We start from the raw sequence: 18,620 nt of genomic DNA, 5'->3' as shown, positions 1-18,620 counted from the left end.
TAACCACTGAACCATCTCTCCATCCCCTCTTTGACTAATTTTTACATTATCTTTTGAGTAAAGGTCTCTCATTCTCACTGAACCAGAGGCTCACTAACTGACTGGACCAGTAGACTGCCTTTCTTGCCTCCAGGCACTGGAGTTACAGATGCCCACAACCTGGTTGTGCGTTTACATGGTTGCTAGGCATTCAAACTCACATCCTCATGCTTCTAGGGCAGGCACGGTACTAACTGGCTCTATCCCAGGCCTTCTTCCCCATCCTTAGTGGACCTGTAAAACATGTATATTCTTCTCAAAGGATGCTTTGAGCCACTTGCAGGGGCCAGTGTTGTAGCCCGCACCTTTGTTCATCCTGGCATGTATTGAGTCCTACCTATTCTGGTATTCTAAGCCCCTCAAGATTCCCATGAAAGTCCTGACTGTAGGACCAGGACTGAATGTATGTGTTTAAAAAGTGTGTTTGTTAACTTTTTTCCTCCTGCTATCTGAATTAGTAAGGGTGTGTCAAGTTTAAGTTCCTGGTTACTGGGAATCTGCTGCCGCTGATGTAATAAGCCAATCAAACCGAATCAATAAATCTAGAGCACAGCATTCCTAGGTGGCCCCAGGGGAAGTTGAGGAGACCATGTGTTTGTTCTCTGGGGGCAGTTTAAATACCTAATGGGAATGGTCTTGAGCATCTCTAGGGAGGGGTCATCTTGGTGGACTATTTTTAGGGGCTGTGTCTGGACTGAGGCAGTGTCAGGGGTGGGGGTTTGGGTTGGAGCTTCCTTCCTCTTTGAATATATGGATGCCAGGGGCTGGAGTGAAGCCTTCACCCAAACCTTCCAGACTCTTCGGGTATATGGATGCCAGGAGTTGTGGAGATGCTTCCACCCAAACAGAGAGGAAGGGTTTATAGCTGTCAGTTCATCCCAGTGTGGAGGGTGTTAGGGAGCACAGCAGTTCATCTCCATGGCTTCCAGGAAGCAGAGAGAAGGGCATGCCTATGCTGTGCTCATTGTCCCCTTTGGTCATTCGTTCTGTCTGAATCCCCCACTTAAAGGACTGAGCTGTCCATATTCAGGGCAGCTATTTCCCCTGTTCTTAATCTTCTCTGAGACGGACTCATGCATGAACAGGTTACTTTACTAGTCTGCTAGATGCTTCTAAATCCTATTGTGTTGATATTAAAATCAAGCATCAAAAAGGGCTATGAGCACCTAGTTTTATGATGGAGACATCCACGTCCAAGTGGTGAGAAGGGATGGACATGGGCCATTGCCCTGCCTGGCCTTGGGCAGCATGGGAGGATGTGGGGAGCCTTGTTGGAAGGTGTGTCCAGAGCCTCACAATCTCCCATCCTGCAAGCATCTCTCTGCAGCAGTTGGTTCCAGTGAGTTGGAGCAGCAAGAAAATGTCTCTAAATGCAGAAATAAAATACATTTCCTGTTGTGTGTGTTGCATGCATCAATGCCCGTGACAACTTTGACACAGATTCCAGTGATCAAACTTGGTCCTAATACTTGTGCCCCGAGCAGCTTTCCAGATGAGCCAACCCTCCTCCCATCGTATCTTGCAGAGATCCTGCGTGTTGGCATTATGCTTTTCATGAGTACTAGATAACCAACCACATTGCTTATCTTTGCACACAACTCACGGCGAGGCCTCTGGCTGGAAGTAGGGAAGGAGTCACCACCAGTGACACGCCTGCACGAATTTTACTTCACTTAATTGCAATTTCCTAGCCTCCCAGTGTCACCCACAGCCATTATGGGGTTGAGAATACATAGGAGACGTAAGGAGTGAAGCATAGTGGGAAATTGGGGCGGGTAAGTCACTACTTGAGCTTTGGGCTCCTTACGTTCCCAGGTGGGAGACATATTGCCAATTCCTAGTTGGTACTGAATGATGGATAGCCTTTTATTTGTGGTGAGCGTTGCACTCTGTGTTGTCATGGAAATTCTATTGAATTTATAGGCCCATTTATCCAAAATGATTTTCCAGACTTCATTTCACGGTGAATCATGTGGCTGTTGCCGTCCAAGCACAAAGCAATTCCGACAAAGTTTCACTTTGTGAGAAGCACAGACACCAGTGGTTTTCCTGATTCTGCAAAACAAACGTGCTTCACATGTACCCAGGGATCTTCCCTGTTGTCTGTGCTTGGAGTGTGAGTCCCACTGGGCTTCAGAGCTGACCATGTGTCTGCAAGGAAGTGATAGCTTCTTGTTTGGTTTTGCTTTTTTTCAGTAAGTTCTAAAAAGTTGAACTCAAGGCAATCCTCCTGCCTCAGCCCCTCAAGCACTGGTGGCACTGGTATGTGCCACCTTGTCTATTTTTTATTATTATTTTTGTTTTAATTCTTCTTTTAAAATGTCTTTATTTATTTAATGACTCTGTCTCTGTAGGGAGATTGTGGACAGACATGAGATACAGTCTCCTTTGCATTTACTGAGCTGCCTCATGCCCTAAGCCCTTATCACATATTCTGTTTGCTCTGTAGCACCCCTGCTGGCCTTAAACTTGTGGCAATCCTCCTGCCTCAGCCTCCCTAGTGCTGGGGTTGTAGGTGTGAATTCTGCAGGGACAGACTTTGTTCACCTGGTCTCAACAGCGCAACTGCTTTGGTAAATACTGAAGCATCGTACATACAGGGGACAGTCCATAAATAATAGGCATGCAAGCGAGGTCTTTCTGGTAGTCAGAGAACTTAACCCACTGTGTGCCTTTCCGAGGTTCTGCCCTAGAGGGAGCCACTGTGATGCCTTTGAGATGTGTGAGGTTTCCTCTCCTCTCTTTTGTGTGTACACATGTGTGTGTGGTTCGGCTCTTTTTGTGAGATCTATCTGTTACTACGACTGGAGTGAAGTTTCGCTTTTTATTTATCTATTACACCCTTGGCTATGGATGTGTGAGTTCTTATCTAAGAACAGTGGAAGGTAGCACTTCCCCTGAGTTATTTGCATTTTCTTTCCTCATTCCTCTTAGACTGAATTTAAAGGCAAACACTGTGACTTGCAGTGTATAAGTCATGAGAGAAGGTGCTTTACCTGACTAAATCTGTTTGCTCTTACCTGTAGCTTGCTGCTGTAGTTTTTCTTGAGTGTACTCTTGGGAATGTCAGTAGCTTCCTTCCTCTCTGTCACGTAGCTCTTACCTGGGAGAGCCGTAGTTTATTGTCACCTTCCCTAAATGTGTGATAAGGGGTTAGAGCATGATCCAGTTCAGAATGTGCTATTCCGAACCTGCCTCATTGCTTTCCAATTTTTCTCTGAGCTGGAGGTAAAAACTTCATGAATCATGTGTCGCAAATTCCTGGGAAATGCAGCTTTCTTTTCCTCTGAGGATGCAGGTTCTTCTTCTTCTTCAGAGGAGAAATGCAAAGACTTGTCCCTGGATCGGGAGTTGTGAGGGCATCTGTAACAGAGTAAAGAAGTTATAGAGAAAATTGGCAGAAGACACTGTTGTTCCAGCTCCTGCTCTGCTGGCCCTTGGACTTTGTGTGCACTTTGGGATTATCTGCTCCAAAAACTAGAACTCCAGCTACAAATGAGCTGGGGACAGTTCCAGACTCGATGGCAGAAGCAGAAAGGAGTTACTGAAGATCAGGGTGTCCTGTACTGAGCTGTGCGGTATTAAGCAGGCCTTCAGAACATTTATGTGGACGTTCATTTGCATGTCACTTTTTCCACAGAGATGCTGTGGGCAAGAATTTTTCTTCAGAATTTAATTCTCCTAAAAATACTCTTTCGATGAAGGCTGCTTGAACTCACACCTTTTGGTGTGATTTCCTGGGAGGCTGGCTGGCATGTGGAAAGGATCGATTTCACCATCATTGACACATCGCTTCTGCTGGTAGAGATTCATGGGAAAACAAGAGCTGTCTCTTTTATTCTGACTTTTCCAAAGCATTGAGTAGCGAATCTTCAAGCTGCGAATGGCCTCCGGTTTTCTGATGGGAACCCTGAGTGGAGGATCTCATGAGGCCCTAGCCAGCTTTTCATGAGCAGTTAAAGGATGCTATTGGGGGAGAAAGATTTTCTTCAGTGACATAGCCACTAATAAGCTTCCGTTTTCCTGTGAATAACCCCACACCCATGCCCCTAAAGTAACTTTAATTAAACTAATTGGATCACCGAGCAGGGATATGAGAGTTAGTAGGTAGAAGACTTTGAAAGAGGCGGGGCATCAGCCAGAAATGAGAAATGAGAGGGCAGTGGGGGCGGATATGATCTGAGTTATTATATACACGTGAAATTTCATAGTGAAATCCATATTTTACATAATTAATGTATGCTAAAAATAGGTAAATGAGAACAAAATATTCAGTCAGCAAATGAGCTCTGATGCCACACCGAGCACCCACTTCCCCCCACCTCATGCAGTTTTCTCTCAGGCACTAAAGACCCAGGAGGATCTGGGTCATGACTGGGGATATGTTCCCCTGACAGGAGCCTGATTCTGGGGATGCAGATGTGCTGGTCAGGTCACTGGATCAGACTGGTTTCATCATGTGATATGCCCAGGTCCTTGTGGTTTAGTCTTAAGTTTGATGTCGCAGTCCTGTGTCCGAAGGCTGACGTTGCCAGAGACCTCATTCATACCTTTGATCAGATAAGACCCGTGTACCTCATGGAAGTCAGTCTGCTGGACTCGTAAATTCTCGTGGTTAAAATCTTAAGCATATGTGAAAAAAAATACTTTCTCATAACACTACCACAAAACATAATTATTCATTTAAAAAGAACTACCGGACCTGGAATGGTGGCTCCCAAGTACAGTTCCCAGCATTCTCCTTAGGTATCTCATAACTACCTGTAACTCCTGCTCCGGGGAATCAAACACCCTCATGTGGTCTGCAAAGGTTTCTGTGCTCATACACACACACACACACACACACACACACACACACACACTCATGCACAGACATTTTATTTACCAAAATAAAAATAATTCTTCATAAAATATTTGTCCAGGATCATTGGGAACTCTGTGATATGAATTATTGTGTAATATACATAGTGTATTTGTTTACCGTTTTCTTGACAATTTAAATGAACCAATCTTGTTTTGTTGGTTTGTTCATTTGTCTGAGCATCATAATCTTAGTCCAGAGTCAGTTAGAAAATGTTCAGTGTCTTGTGCCTTAAAGAAAATTTAATATATGTAATTTGTGTTTGCCAGAATCATACCTGGAGCTATTTGGCCACCTTATGATTTGTCCTATATTATTTCTACCTTTCCAAGATTTTATGTCAGAAGCTTAAATCTCTTTGTTCTTTCAGTGCTCTGATCCCACTTTGTCTCTTGGTATTTATTCCTTGACATATCAAGGAATGACACATGAATTTGTTGATGATTTTATCACCCCAAAATATTCATTCAAGTCACTTCGTGTCCCTACTCAGTTTATTCTTTCCAGAAACAATTTCATAGTCTTTGTACTAACCAACACTGTGTCAGGCACATCCTTGAGCCAAGCTGGCTTATGCTTCTCCTGCCTAGATCTTTCTAGCTAATGGTCTTGGGAGAACTGGAGAATTGGAATATGACTTCATGAATGTCATAGTTATACTTGATCATTAACTAAGTGGGATCTGGAGTCAGTCACCTGAGAGACAATTCTGTGGGCATGGCTGTGAGTCATTTTCTAGATTAGATTAATGAGGGTAAGAAGATCCACATTGTATATGAATGGTATCATTCCAGGGATGGGGGTCCTCGGCTGAATGGGAAAAGTGAGCTGAGCACATCATTACACTATTCTTTGGTGTGGGAAATCCTTCCATATATGTGTTGCTTTTATTGGTTAGTGAATAAAGCTCCTTTTGGCCAGTGGCTTAACAGTTAAAGCCAGGAGGGAAATCCAAACAGAGATGTAGAGAGAGAGAGTAGGCGGAGTCAGGGAGAAGCCATATAGCCGCCACAGGAGACAGATGCCTCCTCCAGAGCATGCCGAAACTTTTCTGGTAGGACACAACCTCTTGGTGATGCACAGATGAATGGAGATGGGTTAGTTTAGGATATGAGAGGTAGCTAGCAATATGCTTAAGCTATTGGCCAAGCAGTATTGCAGATAATATAGTTTCCAAGTGATTATTTCGGGTCTGGACAGCTGGAAACGAACAAGCAGCCTTCCCCATCAATTCTCTATTTCCTGACTGAAGGCAATGTGAACACCTGCTTCAATCCTACCTACCATCATGATTGTCTTATTCTGCAGTGCTGTACCCTGGAATTGTGAACCTTGAGGAAGCCTTCCTTCCTCAAGCTATCCCTTGAGTCTATATTGTTGAATACTTGAGTGTTGTGTTTGTATAATGTCTCTGCAGCCCAGCTTAAACTATCGCTGCAGTACAGCAGAAGACCTCGGATTACACTCCTCCCACCACCCAGAAGAAATTGGCTCAAAAGCGGACTGCACCGATAATGCTTCATTGTGTTTAGATTTTCACTTGCCCACTGCTTCATCCCAACTGGCTCTCTGGAGATTATCCCCTGCCATCATTAAAAGCCCACATTTGACTGCTTTCCCTCCTATACCTCTGCCTTCTATGTACTTCTGGGTACTGCTGCTGCCTGGTCAGACATTACATCGCATCTTTGACTCCCTCACCCCACCCCGAATTCTCTTTAAAGATTTATTTCATTTTTTTTCATTATGTACATTTGTGTCTGTCTTGGTTGGGAACATACACATAAATGTATGTATCTAGAGAGGCCATGAAGAGGGCACCAGATCCTCCCATGATGGAGTTGCAGGCTTTTGCAAAATGCTAAGTATAGGTCCAGGATTAGACCCAGGTTCTGCAAGAGCGTTATGTACCCATAGCTAATCTCTACAGTTTCTCTGCAGTTTTGTTCTGCAGCTTTTATCTGTGTGCTTTTTCCTGTATGAGAACTTCCAAGAAATCGCAGTTAACTGGATTCTTCAGTTACTAACCTTTCTTATGTGCTGTCCCGTCTCTGTCTCCTTATTCATTTCTCTGCAACCCCCCACTCTTTGCTGTGTATGGAGAGTAGGTAAGAGAGATAGAAGTTTTTAAGAGATAATATAAATGTAGCCCTTTCTCACCCAGGGTGGTGGCGCACGCCTTTAATCCCAGCACTCAGAAGGCAGAGACAAGCAGATCTCTGTGAGTTGGAGGCCAGCCTGGTCTACAGAGCAAGCTCCAGGACAGGCTGCAAAGCACAGAGAAACCCTGTCTTGAAAAACAAACAATGTAGCACTTTCTGAATCTGTGGAGAATTTGAGGGTTTTCCTCTCTTGACTTGGGGGTAGTTTCATTGTGTCCTTTGTCTGGGTGACCTGAGCACTGGCTTGGGTACACAGGTATGACTTTACAGAATGCATTGACCTTCATGAAGATGTCCCATCCTCCCCCTGGCTGGACTGATTTAGGCTTTGTTTTAACATGTATTTCATTTGACCACGACCTTAAGCTCTTTTTCCATGCATTTATCTAACTTTGGCATTCAAAGAAAAAGTTAACCTTGGCTCTTTCATGGCACTTTGGTCTTCCCAAGCATTTCCTGTGTCTTCATCTACCATGGTGTCTTACACAGAGTCGCCATTAAGTAGATATTCTTGCCAGGTGGAAGGAAGCAGCGTGATGCAGACCTTGAATTCTGAGGGTAGACGGTTTCTTTCCTATACTAACAAATGGTTTTCTTCTTTAAGAGCTTTGAAAAATTTGGACTCACAAACCCTTGTTTTCCTTGCCTGAGACTCAGTAATATCTTATTCACAGAGCGTTAATGAACAGCAGAAACAGGATTTGATATCCTGTTTCTGGTCAATAAATGTGTGAAAAATAGCAATATTAAGCTTGTTTCGGATTGATCATTCGTGGTTCATTCAACTTTACATGCACAGTGATGCAAATTGAAAGAAAAAAAATACATTAAATCACGTTGCACCTAGAGTCAATTTAAGTGATAGGGAAATTGTGCAATGTAGGAGGAGGGCTGTGAGTATCTTAGACTCTGTGTATGTTCCTTAGCACCCAAGGCCATGCAGGATGTCATCCATAACTGCGCCCACCCCACATGGCAGAGCTTGTGTTGGCATACCCCTGTATTACCAGGGCCGTGTGTCCTGGCCAGTGGTGAGGCTTCCTTGTGATTTGCTTGCCCTGTAAAGTTTTGATTTCTAAATGTTGTATGATGTCATTTGATGCTCTTGGTAAGACACGCCTGACCTGGCTACAGGAACCCCTGGCGGATGGTTCAGTTCTTTCAATCTACTTAGTAGACATGATCTGGCCCATCCTAATCACTCCTGGCTTTCAAGTGTTGACTAAGAGGTCTCATGACTATCCCACAATGAATTCCTTCTCAGTGGCTTTCTCCTTTAATTTCCTTCAGCCTCTCTCTGTGAGAAAGAAAGGTCATATGACATCCATTCACAGCGTTGGTTCAGCTTTCTGTCCTTTTCAAAATGGACACACTGGTCTTCAGCTGTAATGTATTCTTGAAGAACCAATTTGTTTGGGGGGGGTGGTTTTCAAGACAATTTCTCTGTGAACCTACTCCAACTATCCTGGAACTCACTCTGTAGACCAGACTGGCCTCATACCCACAGAGATTCACCTGCCTCTGCCTCCCGAGGGCTGGGATTAAGGGCGTGTGCCACCACTGCGTGGCATGATGTTTTTTTTTTTATTTTATTTTTAGCACATTTGGAAAATACTGAGTTCCCGAGTCTTTAAACCACTCTTCCCACCAAAAGAATCCAGTGTGTACTGGAATAAAATGGCCATTTGTTGTGGCAGGGATTGATAAAATTTAAATTATGTCTAAACCAGTGTGCCTGAACAGAAGGAGGGAGTTAAAGCTAAGCAAAGGAAATGATAGGCGCATAGTTGCGTGGCAGGGTCTCCTACTGGGCGAAGCTGGGGCATTTTGCACATCCAGATAATACAGTTACAAGTAAGTGTCATCGCGGATTGAATACAAAGTAAAAGCCACAAAATAAGTCTGTATGCACAAACACATACATGCGTAAACCTGGAGACGAGAAAGATACTCTTTGCTTAAAGAATCTCATTCTTGAATACAGAAAAAAAACAGAGTTAGAAAATCATTAATGAATGTCAAAACTGGTGGGTGAAACTAAGAAACCAGGGTAGGAATGTTGTTTCACCCTTTCTCCCCACAAAGATCTTTGCAATTCCAAAAAAATAAAAAGCCACAGTGTAGAAGATTGTCCCATGTCACCCTTGAAATAATTGGGATAAACAGTCCTAGTACTGGGACAAACCCATGTCATTCACTTTGAACTGGTACCTTGAATGAAGATGGTAGCTCTGTGTGGCAGTTTGCACAGAATGTACCACCGGAATGCCCCCTTGAGAAACTGTGATGAGATGAACCACAGTGCTGTGTAGATTATCCTGGGGGCATCTTATTCTCAGAGTCAAGAGTGGCTAGAAGTTGTTCCAGATGGCAGTGGGAACAGACAGTGCACATATGGTTCCTGAGTGCAGAGTTTAATCCCGGGTTGCATCCTGCACCCAGAACTGTAAGATGATCTGTAATGGGCTTTTACTGGGCACTTTTACTAAATTTGAAAGTGAACCGAGAATTGGATAATCGGATCGCATCAATGTGAAATTTCCTTATTGTAACAATTACACCTCGATCATGTAAGAGGATAGCCTTATTTTTAGAAATTACACGCTTCCATATTCAGTTCATGGGACACATTATCTCCCTTTACTCCCAGTGATAAAAGGAAAATAAGGATGTGATGGCCGTGGGTCATCTTCAGAGACAGTGTGGGACAAAATGTAAATTATTGGTGGAACTGGGTAGCAGACATGACACAGTTAGACATCTCTGTCACTGGGTGTTCCAGATCTTTCCCTCAGCTCAGGTGCAGCATGTGTCTTTGGCAGGAATTACTATGAAGCAAATATTCCCCCAGATTTATGCAGTCTGTAGTGGGTGTTACTTTTCCTGTTGTTCTTTATTTTGCTTTGTTTGTTTCAGTCAAGGTTGTTCCACATAGCCTTTTGCCTTAACCTCCCAAGTACTAGGATTATAGGCATGCATCCATCCCCCCCGCACCATGGTTTGGGTGTGGCTTTTGAAAATAAATGCAGAAATTGCAGATTCTTGAGGACTTGACATTGAAATGATAACCCGCAGGCAACGCTAAATCAGGACTCGGTATAGGTCAAAACCAGGGTCACAGTGGACTGAGTTAACCAGAAACGTTTGACAGCGTTGTCCTTGCAAAGTTTCTCATCAACCGCCAATTGCTAGACTCCAGTTGTCCCATACAACTTTATCCCTTTCTTTGCTTTCTTATCTTTCGACAGCATCACATGTTAGCATAATTCAGTAGGCTGCAAGGGAAATTGATATTTCCAAGCCACACAGGTGGTTTCTTTCGGAGATATTTTATTATACAGATGGGTGGAGTCTCGACTTAAACATGTTTTCCCAATATGCATTTCCATCCCGGGCTATATATCAGTGTGCCCTTGACGAAGTCTTAATGCGTTTTGTGTCCCCTGCTACTCAGGTGGTGCATTGAGCAATAGTGCCCCGTTCAGGGGCCGAAGGATAAACTTCCTGGAAACTACTTACTGAGAGAGTCTGAGTTCTAAAAGGCGGTGAAGTGTAATTTTATGAATATACTTGTGTGGAGGTTTTTTCCTCCTTGGTTCAGTGGCATTGAACCTGAAGCACCTGACTTAGTATTTAATGGTTTTAATCGGCATCTCACAGAGTGGATTTTTCTTAGTGTAACTTCATGATGTCTAAAGCTGTCCAAACCACCAGCATTGGTCTTAAGAAAATGAATTTGCCTTAAAAGAATAATGTCACAAAAGAATCTACCTCTTTCCCAGATCTACATAGACCCTGAATGCCTCTAAAACGTGATCTGACACAGTAGGCTTCGTCTCCCCCTCAGAAACTAACCTGGCACAATTTCCTCAGCATTTCTGTTCGTTCTGTCACGCAGACTCCATTCACCTTTGTCCTATATATGGAGTCACCTTGAGTTCACAGTGTCTTCTGGGAATTAATTGTTTCATATCAAATCTCTAAGTTCCTTGCTTGGATATGATCATCATTTCCATTGCATGCCATTTAGGAACTGGGATGAGTGGAGGTAGAGAAGGATGATATCTACCTAGGAGATATTTTGGGAATTTTTTTGTTATGTTTTGTTTTTCTGAAGGAGCAAGATTTCCTGGGAGATTTGAGTCCATCCATTCATTTTATGATTGTATTTTTTTGTTCAGTTGTTTTTATATGTTTACGAGTGTTTTGCGGCATGTATATCTATATATGACTTGTGTATCTGGTGCCCCAGGAGGTCAGAAGAAGGTGTCCGATGGAGAGTTACGGAGTTACAGGTGGTTGTGAGCCACCATGTGGATCCTGGGAATAATACCCATTTCCTCTAGAAGAGCAACCACTGAACCATCTCTCCAGCCCTCTCCCTAGGATGTTTAAGAAGTCTGCTGGTGTTAGTGTGTGCTAATGGGTGGAGTGCTGGGATCTGAGCACGGTGCAGTAATGCTGCTCGTGTGCCTTCACCTTCACAACCCCTCTGCCACGAAGAAAGGCTTGATCTTCTATGTCAGGAACACCGCCTTCCTGAGGGTCTCCTAGGCACCATGTTGGAATAAGAATGGATGTAGTTAGCTGGGTGCTGGTGGCTCATGCCTTTAATCCCAGCACGCAGATCTTTGTGAGTTCCAGGCCAGCCTAGTCTACAAAGCAAGTTCCGAGGCAACTTGGGCTACGCAGGGAAACCCTGTCTTGATAAACAAAACCAAAAGTCAAAACCAAACAACAGAAGGCGGTCACTTGTGTCGTCCGCATTTATGCTCAGTCCTTTCAATGATCTTAAGTTGATGCATCGGGATTTTGTGTTTTGAGTAAGAAACTCTAGCGAATACAAGAGAAGGTCTTTACCATTGGTATGAGGGGCCCAGAGTTGGTTCTCCCTGTGATGTTCAGCCTAAAGCAACTTGATGGGCATTTATTGAATCAGTTTTTCCTTGCCTTTAGCATCTGTCTTCCTAGAGCTTTTGAAGTACATTCAATGATCTCATGTGTGGAATAGCTCTTATGTACACGGTAAACGCTAAGACACGATTTCATAGTTCTTACCGTTAATTTTTTTCTTTGTGAAATTTCTCCTATCACACTTGAGGAGGTCCCACCATCTCCTGAGATCTAGCTTGGCGAGTCTCAGTAGTTATGCCTACATCGTTTCTCGTGTGATGATAATTTCCCACACTGGCTACCTCTCACAGGTAGCCATTCCCTACTTCCTTCCCTACTCACATGTGCTGAGCCGTGTTCAAGCTTTGCCCTCTTGGGAAGGTTTCATCATGTGCCGGGTAACCGCACTAAGAACGCCTCCGGAGTGGTGTGTCCTGGGCAGCGTGGATGCAGTTGTGTGGGAAGCAGAAGTGTGTGGGAAGTGGCATAGTGTGTGGATGTGTTCTCGCAGGTTTTACAAAGGAAAACTATGAATAAAAGAATAAATGGGTTATGGTCTCAGTCTGTGGAAAGCAAATGTCCTCTCTGGACTATTCTCTACTTAACAATAGGTGTGAATTTTTTTTCTGATACAATTTTTAACTATTTTGCAGATGCAGATTTTCTTCTACAATCCGGATGACTTTGACAGCTTCCAGATGGCAATCTCAGAAAACAGAATAATTGGAGCCATGGCCATATTTTTTCAAGTAAGTTAACAGCGGCTGAAATACTTCAACCAGAGAGTTCTTTGGGGGTTTTTTCCTTTAATTTGCCGAATTGTTCTATGTTTAATGAATGCATCTGTTTTCTAGTTCACACCTGTCCAAATGAAAGATATTTCATATTGTCTAATGTGTGATTTAAAATGTAAATAAGTATGTTTTGAAACATAATGAAAATTTTTGCATGAATTATTCTGATTTTATTGCTACTTGACTGGTGTGCAGATTGAAGAACACATTTATCATCTAACTTACTTTGCGGCAGCCCCGTCTTGAACAGGTTCCTTCAGCATGTTAAGAGGCAGATGAAAAAGAGGTGGTTTTCTTTTAAGCAACTTTGAAATTTGACATTACCTGAAGGAGCCATAATAAGTAGCGGCAGCCACTTGCTGGAAAAGACCCTCTTCTTTCCGTCTCCAGGTCGCCATGGCAACTCATCTTTGCTGAGACTCTTTCCAAGTTGGCTCACTTAGGAATCACCACTCTCCATCTCATCCTTTTGTTTGTTTGAGATAGAGTCTCAAATTACAACCCATACTAGCCTGGAAGTCACAGGAATCCCCCTGCCTTAGCTTCCCTGTGCTAGGAGTGCAGGTGTGAACCGCTACCCCCTGCTCTTTCTCTTACCCTTCATATGTTTATGTTGACTACTGCTCATATCTCCTGTATCAGGGTTTAAAGTAAGGTGGAAACCCTTCGTCCTACAGATAATGCTTCTCAGCTGTGTGCTGTGTGTGTGTGCGTGCACACACACAAGTGTGCACACACATATGTTGGTGTAAGTGCTCATGTAACATGTGTTCGTGGTCAGCGGGCAACTTCAGGTGTCATTCTTTAGCCATCTTCCACTGTTTGCTTGAGAAAGGGTCTCTCATTGGCCTGGGCCTTTGTCAAACGGCCAGGCTGTCTGGACAGCACATTTCAGGGTTCCTCCAGGCTGTCTGGACAGCACATTTCGGGGTCCCCCTGTTTCTGCCTCTCATCTCATGCCCAGATTTTTGTGTGGGGACCAAACCCAGTTCCTCTTGCTTATGAGGCCAAGTTTAAGAACTGAGTCGTCTCCCTAGACTGTGCTCAGGCTTTTGAAGAAGTCCATTCATACTAAAGTAAAATTTCTTTAAGAGACATGGTTTTTGTCTAGTGTGGAATGTTACTCGGACAGTACATAGGTGGTTTGCCTTTTTGTCTTCAGAATTCTCCGGAACCATCACGTGCAAGTGTTTCTTTCCTCAGGGGTCAGTGTTGGTAGTCGGTGCTTTCTCAGCCACTCGGAGGGGCTGCTAATCCTCTCCGGCATAGGTCGACCACACCTGTCTCTCTGAGCAGGCTGCTTTGCCATGGAGAAGAAACATTCTTGTTTGAGATAAGTTCATCCCACTGTTCCCTCTGGTGGGGAACATGCGATTGGCAAGTTTCTCCATTTTTCCCCCCTCTTCTTACTGCTTCTCTCCCTTATCCTGAATAAACACTTCAGTAGGAGATGTGTAGAAATCTCAGACACTAATATTCCTCCTGATATTAAAAACCATTGGCTCTGGACCAGTTTTCTTTTAAGACATTATTTTATTTTTAAGTATATACATGTGTAAGAGCAGATGTATGTGGGGTACCTGTGCAAGGGTCTTCTGGGGCTTGAATTACCGTTGTCATTTGCCTGATGTGGGTGCTGGGAACTGAATCCATGTCTTCTGCAAAGAACAGAAACCACTTCTAATCAGTGACCCCCCCTCTAGTTCCTGGCACCAGTTTTCAAATATAGGGTGCTATTCCACTGGACCATGAGACTAGTTAGGGATTCCTGGCAGCATTTTAAATATAGTGAAACAGAATAAGCTAAAATAGGAAAACAGCCCTAAAAATTTGGAATGTGTCATTCACAGTGACTTTTTCTTAGAATGTCCTTAGTTGTTTAAACATAGAAGTATAATCTAGACATGCTACGTTAAGCCATGAAGAATGCTGTTTATCGTCATCCATGGCCAGGCACTTTGAAGATCTTTGTTTATACTGCATATTGCTGTCTTCCGCTGGTCCTCAGTCCCTCTCTTTTCCGTGATTATACTCATTCATCAAAGCAGAACATAGTCTTTTCAGAGATTTTTTTTTCTTTTTTACTGGAGTAGGATCCCTTGTTTTTGAGCCCCACTCCTGCCTGACAGTGATGCAGTTAGCCTTCCTGAGCACAACACTCTTGTCTGTGAAGTGAGGACAGCACATCCCCAGCCAGCTAGTCCCTGGATTGGCTACTCGCGTGGAGGTGGCACTAGGTAACTGGCAAACACTCTGTATCTATCCCTATGGGGTTTTGTGGGCTGGAGACCCTTGTGATATCATGACTCTTCATGAGGGAGGGATCTCAGGTTCGGCTCTGCTGGAAGGATCACTGGGTTCTGTCTGGACCCCTCCTAGCTCCTGACCTGACCAGACTACAGTTGACAGCTCTGACATCTCACTCTAAGGCAGTTGCCACCTAGCTGTTAACCCATTGTTTTCTGACCTTCTTTGCCTGCTGCTTTTTATATAGCTGGCTGTCAATTTTCCACTTTCCTTCATAGCCACTGTGAGTAACCAGGCCCTACTTTGTGGGGTGCTGTTTGTGCAGGAAGGCGTGTTTGGAAAGATGCTTTTTAAGTATTGGAAGGATGCATTCTTCGCCAAAATGTTTGAATTCCTTTTCTTTTTTGATTCCTCCACAAACACTTGTTAAATATAGGACCAATTAGAGGCTTGGGCAGACAAAGCACCAAAATACTTGACTGTGAAATCTAGGTTTTGAGTTTTTGAAGTGTTTCTAGGACACAGCTCCTGTTTCATGTATGAAAAAGTTGAGCGTATATTTCGTTAGTTGGGACTTTTCCAAGTTTTGGCTTGCTGTCGTAGAGACAAGAAATATAGGGCAGATAATAAAAGGAACCATACTGTGTTGGACACAGCTGTGCGGAGTGGCCTTGGCTCCCCTCTGCGACAAACCACCTGTGTGCTGAGACATCGTAGCTTCACTTTGTCGTGTGCTAGAAGGAGAAGGTAGTATTGTTATCCTTCAGTCTGGCTTGATTTCCTTCTTTGATTCTTTTTTTAAGAATGATTGAGAGGGCTGGAGAGAAGGCTCAGTGGCGGAGAGTGGGTACCGACTAGCCTGAGTTCAGTTCAATTCTCATGACAGGTGACTTAGCGCTGCCTGTAACTCCAGCTCCAGGGGATCTGATAACTCCTTCTGGCCTCTACAAAGCACTGAGCTCAGGTGTCCTTACACACAAACACACCTATGCACATAATTTAAAACAACAGAAATTCTTCCTTGAAACACATAGTAAATTAGAATATTTTTGTCTAAAATAATAGAGAGGTCTTAAGCTGGTGATGTATGTGGCTTCATGGGTAAAGGTCTTTGCAAGTTACATGACCTGAGTTCCATGGTGAATCCACATCCACATAAAAAATAGGAGAGAGTTGTTCTGTGAGATTCACCTTATGGAGTGACACCTGTAACATGAGGGCCGGCTTGTTGGGGTATCTGTCCCGCCCGGTACTCCACAGCCGGCAAACCCCAAAGAAAATCACACACAAGACTCCATAAGATTATAAACTGATTGGCCCATTAGGTCAGGCTCCTTATTAGTCCTTGTAACTTATGTTACCCCATTATCCTTATCTATTTTAGCCACATGGGCTCAGTACCTTTCTCAGTATGACAGCTTACATGTTGCCTCTTCGGTGGTCTGCGCAGGAGTGGCGGAGGGAGTTTCCTCCTCCCTAGCTTTATCCTATTCTCATTGCCCTGCCTCTACTTCCTGTCTGGTTGACCTGCTTATACTTCCTGCCTGGCCAATCAGCATTTTATTAAAATACATGATTGACAGAATACAGACAATTCTCTCGCACCAGACACCCATGTATCCCCTACCCTGCCCACACATCATGTACACACACACACACACACGCACACACATACACACACACACACACACACACGCACGCACGCACGCACGAATAGACAAGTGTCTCACTCTCACCTTGTCTTCATTGGTCTACTGTTTGATAACCCAGGGTGATAGGGCAGACTTCCGAGTAGATATTCAGGGCCAAAGGAAAAGTGCACTTCCCCACGTTCTGGAGATTAGTCAAAAGCCAGCAGTCACAGCTTAGGAACTTGTGAGGCTGGTTCCCTTTCCCTTCCCACTGGCTGTCTGTGGTACCTATTAGCATCCTAAAGCACATGCTGGCTCCCAGGCTCCCTCAGTATCACAAGTAGAGTCCAGCTAGCATCTCAGCTCTTCCCTCTACCCCTACCCTCAACTTCCCCAGCTCCTGAGACTCCCCCCCCCACTACTCACTCTCCTGATAGCCCTGCTATTTCAGCAGTGCTCTCTCCTTTGCCCCTCCCCTCCATTCTGCTCTTCCGCTCTGTATGTCTTCCCACTTCCAATTTGCTCTGCTTCTGCTTCTCTCATGGTCGGGTCTAAGCTACTGGTCATTGTTAGTCTACTGTTTTCTCTCTGCTCCAGACTCTTCTAGATGCCTCTGGTGCCCCCCCCACCATCTACAATAAAAACCTTCCCCTTGACCACAACGTGAAACAATCATGTCATCATTGTAGATATAGATGTTGATCCTGCTGTTGACTCACTCTACACACAAATCTGTTGTTCTGAGTCCTTCTAGTGCCTTTTCCGCCTTCGCTGTGGTTCGATCTGTATGGTTCATGCCATTGCCAGAGCACCGTATCCAGCACCGGCCCAGAAAGTAGACCAAGTGATCCTGTTTGGGTTTAAACTTAGCTTTGTTGATCTGACTTTGTGACAGATCATTGACATCATTTGTTGAACTCATGATTTTCTTTTTTATGCTGAGTGTGGGAGATTTTATAGAAAATGACTTGATACTCTCACTATCAGCGAATCAATCCCACACCAGTTATGTTTTAACAGTTATGTTTTATTTTGGGGGGTAAAACTTACATACACCATAAACCGTCAGGAAGGGAGCCTAGTCGCTGGAGCAGGAGCCAGGAGCAGGAGCCTGGAGCAGGAGCCGGGAGCAAGCACCGGAACCAAGAGCCGGAACCAAGAGAGCCTGATCCGGATCTGCTTCTCTTTTTAAAAGAGAAATATACCACGCCCCAGTGGGCTGGTATTTCAGCAACTATTGGCTGACGGAGCGGAAGTCGCTCCCCGCTGCACTGTGGGCTCGTATTTCAGCAACTATTGGTTGAGGCAGCGGAAGTTACTCCCACAACATCTCGCGGTACTCAGGACGAGAAGTGTGTGACTGCATTGGAGGCAGGTGCCTCACCACACTGTAAGGTGTGCTTGCCTCCAGATGTTCCCATTTGCTCACGTTTGCCTGCTCCTAATGTGTCTATGCTGCGCGCGCGTGGACTGCTGAAACTTTGAGTGGCAGCTGGCATCTTTTGGTAACAGATCAACTCGAGAGTCTGTCTTAGCAGTGGAAGATGGCATAGCAGGCCTTCTGCAAGAGCTGCCTGGGAGCCCAGAGGAAGGGCAGAAGGACCACTACCAGGAGCAGAAGATCGAGAGTTCATCAGCCTCCCATGGCTGCAGTGCAGGCCCACAAAGCTGAGAGTCACTCTGTAGGCCCTGGCAGCCTGGCAGTCATAGATCCAGATTACATCCTGTTTTCTTTTGGTCACACAGATCATCCTTGGGTTCACAGCTCTTGGGATTAAAAAAAAATGATAAGTAAGAGTAAAGTTTTGTTTTAAAGGACTTTACAAAAAAAAGAGAGAATTTGAAATAAACAGCTTGGCAAAGGATAAAGGAATTTGTTGTTAAACCATTCCAAAGAATAAATAATTAGTGTAAGTACAAAAATTAAAATAATTACCTTGTTTTTTAGAGTAGAACTTTGAATATTCTCTATTGTTAACCTTGTTTGAATGCT

The 18,620-nt window shown here is 44.1% G+C and overlaps 1 protein-coding gene across 3 annotated transcripts in view; it reads left to right on the top strand.

The window, feature by feature from the left end:
• Ptprg (protein tyrosine phosphatase receptor type G) overlaps positions 1 to 18,620 on the top strand; it is a 674,545-nt gene that overhangs the window by 455,860 nt on the left and 200,065 nt on the right. For all 3 annotated transcript variants that reach the window (XM_048420806.3, XM_048420808.3, XM_085687941.2), the window contains exon 5: positions 12,609 to 12,704. In XM_048420806.3, coding sequence (XP_048276763.1) covers positions 12,609 to 12,704 — 96 coding nt within the window. The remainder of the gene's footprint in view (positions 1 to 12,608; positions 12,705 to 18,620) is intronic.

The sequence above is a fragment of the Myodes glareolus genome, chromosome 5, assembly GCF_982192425.1.
Source record: "Myodes glareolus chromosome 5, mMyoGla1.1, whole genome shotgun sequence".
Taxonomy (NCBI): Eukaryota; Metazoa; Chordata; class Mammalia; order Rodentia; family Cricetidae; genus Myodes; species Myodes glareolus.
This window is presented reverse-complemented; position numbering and strand designations above follow the sequence as displayed.